The following is a 6,934-nucleotide window of genomic DNA, read 5'->3' as shown; positions in this document are numbered from 1 at the left end:
AATACCGTGATTTTAAAGCACACCTGTGCAATCAAGATCGATGAAATGTACATAGGTAAATTATCTGGGTAATCCGATTATGTTATCACGCGTCGTTAATTTTTAGTACATCCGTGGACTAGTAAAATGGCGGCAGGGGTAGGAGTCGTGAAATATTGTGTAGAGACTAAAAGTATTATAAAGAAGTTATAAGTGGTGTTATAACACAATGATTGGTTATTTTGTGAGAAACATTGATCAAACTAATGATCCAACTACATTATGAAGAATTTTTTCGGGTATGAATACTAATAAACGAAAAACAACAGATACTCCTTCCCCAAACAAACCAAACAAGATGGCTGACCTGAACGACTCAGGTTCAAAACAGTACTCTTTACCTCCAACACTAATGCAAGCATGTACTAATCAATATTCAACACAGTATACACCGAACTTAAATGATACTCCGCTATCTAGTAATGCTATTTCTTCATCTAGACAAATACTTTATGGAGCAGACAATGGCTATGCATTTACCCCATATCACTTACAAGCTCCACATACAACACCAGCTCAGATGGGACATCAGACACCGTCAGTGCCAATCCCTATGCACCCTATATCAACTCCACCTCATCCTGATTTATTAATGTTTATGCATGAAGTCAGAGAAAAGTTACAAAAACTTGACATTTTGGAAGATATATTATCAAGGCTAGTAGATATGGAAGAACATTGTAATAACCTGGACAGTGAAATTTGTGGCATCAAAACTGAGTTAAAAGCCCAAACATCAAATATTGTGTCATTAGACAAGGGTCTTGGTGGTCTACATTCAAAACTACAAGAAATAGAAACACAAAATATAACATTCACTGATGAAAATTATAAACTGCAGGAAAAAATCATTGATCAGCAAACAAGGTCTATGAGAGACAATCTTATATTTAAAGGCATTTATGATGATCATAATCCAACAGAAAACACAGAAGAAACAGTAAAAGACTTTATTAAAAGAGAACTGGGACTTGAAAGTAAAGATATAAATTTTCATGTTGTGCACAGGCTTAGGCCCAGACAGGACAGAGGTCCACGCAATATACTTGCAAAATTTGAAAGGAGAAAAGACAGAAATAGAGTTTTGGAAGCAGCAAAAAAAGAACTTAAACAAAAACCTCAATATTATGTACATGAACAATTTCCAGTAGAAATAATAGAAAGGAGGCGTGAACTTATACCAATTCTGAAAGATGCTCGTGAAAAGGGACATGAAGCAGTATTGGTAGAGGATAAATTGTTTATCAATAAAAGGCGTTTCGATCCACGTCAATGTGTGCCTCAGATAAATCCACAACATCAACAAGGACCCCGACAACCACCAACTGATCATGGACCTCAACAGCCACCATCTGACCAACACATGTCCGATGTCTGTACCTGGGAACAACAACAGGACCATGCCGAAGAATCCTATAGAGTCTATACCACCACAGAACACCACAGGACACTAGGACAGGCGTACAAGAGGACAAAGGAAACGAAACAATATTGTATTGAATCAAAATAAACACTTATCTGGACTGAATGTTTATTATCTTAATGTATGTGGTTTACAGTCTAAACTAAAATTTACTGAACTTTCAAATATCTTTCAAACATATGATGTATTAGTTTTTGTTGAAACTAAATTAGATGATTTAGATATAATTGATCTTCCTGATGGTTTTTCATATGTAACAAAGAATAGAAAGGGTGCAACTAAAAAGTCAGGTGGAATTGTAATTATATACAAAAATATTTTGAAACAGTTCATCAGTTTTATTGAAAGTGAAAGTCAATATGTACAGTGGTTTAAATTTCAAAAATGTCTACTAAACTGTGAAAAAGATGTTTTATTTGGTGCTGTTTATATACCACCGGAAAATTCTAAATATGCAAATACTGATGCATTTGAAGAAATTGAAATTGAATTATTGACATTTGCTGATAAATTTGATTCATATGTCTCTCTTATTGGAGATTTTAATGCAAAAACGGGAACACGAGATGATTTTATTGTTCCTGATGAGTCATTGATTGGTATTTTTGAGTTAGAAAGTGATGATGAAATTTTGTCATACATGTTAGATTATGAACAATTGAAGCTTCAAAATATACCGTTATCCCGAATGTCAGAGTGTCATTGCAATATTAATAATTATGGTCATAAACTGTTGGATATGTGTAAAAAACTCAATGTTTATATAGCTAACTCCAGACTTGGTTCTGATATAGGTATTGGACGTACTACATGTAAAGATATCAGTGTTATTGATTATTTGCTTTTATCATCCAAATTGTTCTCTATAGTAGATGAATTTGAGATACTTGATTTTGTACCACTTTTTTCTGATGTTCACAATGCAATACACATTGTTTTTAAATCAGTATTACCACATGATCAAATTACACATGATACATCACAAAACTCAACTTCAATCAAGTGGAACGACAATAACAGAAACGAATTTGTAAATACATTTCACAATAGTCAAGATCAGCTGACCAATATAATGAATGACCTTGAAAACATACACACACGTGATACATGCACTCAACAAGACATAGACAACATCACCGGAGAAATAAATGAGCTTTTCCAAAATACTGCAAAGGCGACTCTTTCAAAGCCGCACTACAAATCACGAAAGAAACCGAACTCAAAACCCTGGTACACAAATAAATGTCTCACTTCGAGAAAAAAATTTCATAAAGCCAGAAAACGATATAACATTCATAAAAATGAAGTAACACGCAAACAACTACTAGAGACAAGTAAATCATACAAGATGGTTACAAACCAAGCATACAAAAACTATCAATTTGACTTTGAACAAAAATTGAGAAATACGTCAAAAAAACAAGGGAAAGAGTTTTGGAAAATTTTGAATAAATTTGTTAAAAATAAAGATGAGAAATCTGAAATATCTGTAGAAACATTACATGATTATTTTAAATCCATGAATGAAAATAATGTACATGATGAAATTGATATAGATATTGATGTTAATAATTTACCACCAGATATAGAAGAATTGTTAAATTCTCCAATAACAGTAGAAGAAATAAAATGTGCTGTAAAAAAATTAAAGAATAATAAATCTGCTGGATATGATAATATATTAAATGAATATATTAAATGTACATTAGATGATATGATTAATGTGTATGTAATGTTATTTAACATTGTGTTAGACACTGGTATTATACCAGAATGTTGGACCAAAGGAATAATGGTTCCAATTTTCAAGAACAAGGGTTCCAAATCTGACCCGAATTCTTACAGAGGTATTACTCTCAATTCATGTCTTAGTAAAACATTCACTGCTGTGCTCAATAATAGATTGAATAAATTGTCAGATGAAATAGGCTTAATTACAGGAGCACAGGCTGGGTTCAGAAAAGGGTTTTCTACTATGGATAATATTTTTATTTTACATTCACTTATTTCTCTATATTTTTCATTTGGTAAAAAATTATTTTGCTCGTTCATTGATTTCAAAAGTGCATTTGATACAGTTTGGAGAGCTGGACTTTGGCAAAAGATGCTACAATATAATATTCAAGGCAAAATATTGAGAGTTATACATAATATGTATCAGAATATCCAGACATGTATTAGAATGGGAAAGGATATTTCTGCATTTTTTAGTTGTAATATAGGAGTGAAACAAGGGGAGAATTTATCCCCCTTTCTGTTTTCTCTCTTTTTGAATGATTTGGAGAAATTTTTACTAGATAATGATGTTAAAGACCTTGAAAATATATCTGATAAATGCAAAGAGACCTTATTATGTTATGTAAAAATATTTATAATATTATATGCAGATGACACAGTTATTTTATCTGAATCAGAGAAGGATCTGCAACATGCATTGAAAGTTTTTGAGCAATATTGTAATGAGTGGAAACTCACAGTTAATACAAGTAAAACTAAAATTGTAATTTTCAGCAAAAAGAAATTCAAGGTTAAAGCAGATTTTGAAATCTATGGTAAAAATATTGATGTATTAGACTCGTATACTTATCTGGGTATTGTATTTAATTATAACGGCTCTTTTTGTTCAGCTAGAAAGAAATTATTGGAACAGTCCAATAAAGCACTGTATGCACTATATAGAAAGATAAGAAATATTGCAATACCTGTAGATATACAGCTAAAGCTTTTTGATTGTCTTATTCTACCTATAATGATTTACTCTAGTGAAGTATGGGGATTTGAAAATAAACAGGGATTGGAACGGATGCACTTGCAGTTTTGTAAAAATATTCTGCACGTGAGGAAAAGTACGCCAAATTTTATGGTTTACGGGGAACTGGGTCGTTATCCCATTGATATTACTATTAAGCTACGTATGGTTATGTTTTGGAATGATATGCTCTCAAGTGAGAATAAATTATCTAATACATTATATAGACTTATGATACAACTTCACCAGAGTAATCCCACACATTTTAAATGGGTTACGTACATTAAATCCATTTTTGATGAATGTGGTCTTACTTTTATATGGAATGATCAAATACCTATGAATAGAGAAATATTGAAATCTCTTGTCAAACAAAAACTTGTTGATCAGTTTATACAACAATGGTTTTCTGTAATTAATAATTCTTCTAGAGGAGAATTCTATGGTAAATTCAAAAGTATATTTGAATTAGAACCCTATCTAAGTCGATTGGGAAATACGGATAGATTGTATATGGCTAAATTTAGATGCTCAAATCTTAAATTCCCAATTGAAACGGGAAGATGGAAAAATATTTTAAAAGAAAATAGGATATGTCATCTATGTAATCAAAATATTGGCGACGAATATCACTATTTGTGTGTTTGTTCACATCCTAGTGTATCACTTCTTAGACAAAATCTTGTACCTAATTATTACCTACAATATCCTTCAAGGCAAAAATTGATCGGTTTACTTTCATTTTGCAACATAAAGGTGTATAGGAAAGTATGTACTTTCCTTAGAAAGATTACTTATTTTTTGTAGATGCAATTTTTATACATTTATATATATTTATGTACTCACAATCACTGAACAATAAGAAAGAATTCTGTATATATGTAATCCTTTAAACTCAATAGGTAATATATATAATGTATATGTCTCAATGTCATGAAAATCACGTGCTATTATCGTACACTACTCTGCTGTCGATTTATATGTATACTTTATTATGTTTTGACCTCTTGTACACGTTTGTGTCTGAGGAAATAAAATATTTTGTCTTTGTCTTTGTCTTTGTTGGGCAATAAACCAATTAACAGCCACGCGGTGTTGGGAAAGAATCTTGGAGGACTTTGGGAGTGAAATCCGCGGTAATAGGTATGATTCCGAGAAACACGGAAATCGGAAAAAAACGATATCGAATCGATGGTACTGTATGACCCCGTTCACTCTAGCACTTTTTTATCGATCTAATCTGAATCGATCTAAATAAAACCAGTTAGCGTTCACATTATCTTTAATCATAACGATCTCTATCGGTCTAATCTAAACCACTGCGTTCACACTACAACCAAAAATCGATCTAACCTTTTTGCCCGTAAAACTGTAAACACTGTGTATAAATAGAAATGATTTATAAAATTCATGTGTTGATACACTGATACACACACTTGGGAAAAAAATGGATAAATTTATTGTTTCTCTTGAATCACAAGTTAAAATTTTGATACTGGTGTTATTGCAGTTTTCCGTTTAATATTGAAAAAATAACTGTAGCAACGAAGCTGCAACACGACGCCGGAAATACTGCGGTTCCTACAAAGAAAAAAAATCAACAGAAGAAAAGAAGACACAGATTTCGCAAATCTATGCTACGGCGAAAACAACATGTTTTCAGTTTGTTTTAAAGGTCTTTTAACAGAGAAATATGGGTTAAACAACGAACCTTTGAGAATGTTTTGCCGCTACACATGCGCATACGTTATTTTAAATTGAATCGTACTAGTTTAATTAAACCGATCTATGCGTTCACATCTAAAGTAAGATCGGTTTACTTTAGATCGATTCAAACTAAACTACCTCTTTTGGTGTTTTAATTTAGACTGATTGAAGATCGATTCAATGCGTTCACATTAACCCTTAAACCGATCTAAAGATAACCGGTCTAGCTTAAATCGATAAAAATGTCCTAGTGTGAACGGGTTCTAAGTTACGTTCTTGTGAATAAGCAAGGAAAAGGTTTTAATAATAGTGCATTTTTTAAAATTTATTAGGTTTTTCATTCATTTTCTGTTAAAATTTCTAGATAATTTGTCAAAAATAATAATCTAACTTTACTGAAACTTTCAGTGGTGGATCCAGAAATTTTCATAAGCAGGTGCCCACTGACTGACTAAGAAGGGGCCCGCTCCAGTCATGCTTCAGTGATTCCCTATATATATAAACAACCAAATTTTTCTTACAAAAGGGGCGGTCCAGCCCCCCCCCCCCCCTGAAAAACTCTCTAACTCAACCTCTGACTTTAAAACAATATGACACGTGTTTCATTCACCAAAATACTGGTGCGTTTTTGTGATAAATATCATGCGCACTTTTATAAATGAAAGGGGAAAGAAGACCCATACGTGTTGTACCCGCACATGACAAATGCAAACTGACCGAATTTTTTTATCACAACTAATCAACTTATACAGACATTATCAGAGAGTACACATTAAATTAAAAAAAGCACAAATAAATATTATCAGGTTTTACAGAATTAAATATGTTTTAAATTTATTACAAAAAAATGTTCTCAATCTTGAACATAGATATAACTGAATCTCATATAAGTACCAAAGCCAACTGTCTATCCAAGTCACAATTTATAAAAGTAAACCATTATAGGTTGTAGTATGATCTTCAACGCAAAGCCAGCTTCACACTAAACAGCAATTCTATATTTAGAACATATCAAT

General features: G+C 32.1%; 1 protein-coding gene across 1 annotated transcript; it reads left to right on the top strand.

The window, feature by feature from the left end:
- Positions 1-337: 337 nt before the first annotated feature.
- LOC139484095 (uncharacterized) lies at positions 338-6,373 on the top strand. The gene is made up of 3 exons (XM_071267823.1): positions 338-1,532; positions 1,675-4,656; positions 6,327-6,373. The coding sequence occupies exons 1-3, from the start codon at positions 338-340 to the stop codon at positions 6,371-6,373; spliced, it is 4,224 nt and encodes a 1,407-aa protein (XP_071123924.1).
- The last annotated feature ends 561 nt before the right edge of the window (positions 6,374-6,934 follow it).

This window comes from Mytilus edulis, chromosome 8, assembly GCF_963676685.1.
Source record: "Mytilus edulis chromosome 8, xbMytEdul2.2, whole genome shotgun sequence".
Classification (NCBI taxonomy): domain Eukaryota; kingdom Metazoa; phylum Mollusca; class Bivalvia; order Mytilida; family Mytilidae; genus Mytilus; species Mytilus edulis.
The sequence above is the reverse complement of the archived record's forward strand: the minus strand, read 5'-3'. Positions and strand labels throughout refer to the sequence as shown.

Bases quoted from the DNA above. Each gene is read 5' to 3' on its own strand.
- LOC139484095 (XM_071267823.1), top strand. From the start codon at position 338: ATGGCTGACCTGAACGACTCAGGTTCAAAACAGTACTCTTTACCTCCA. The intron at 1,533-1,674 runs GTATTGAATCAA...AAACTAAATTAG, and splicing joins AAAGGAAACGAAACAATATT to ATGATTTAGATATAATTGAT. The intron at 4,657-6,326 runs GTAAATTCAAAA...TGAAACTTTCAG, and splicing joins TTCTAGAGGAGAATTCTATG to TGGTGGATCCAGAAATTTTC.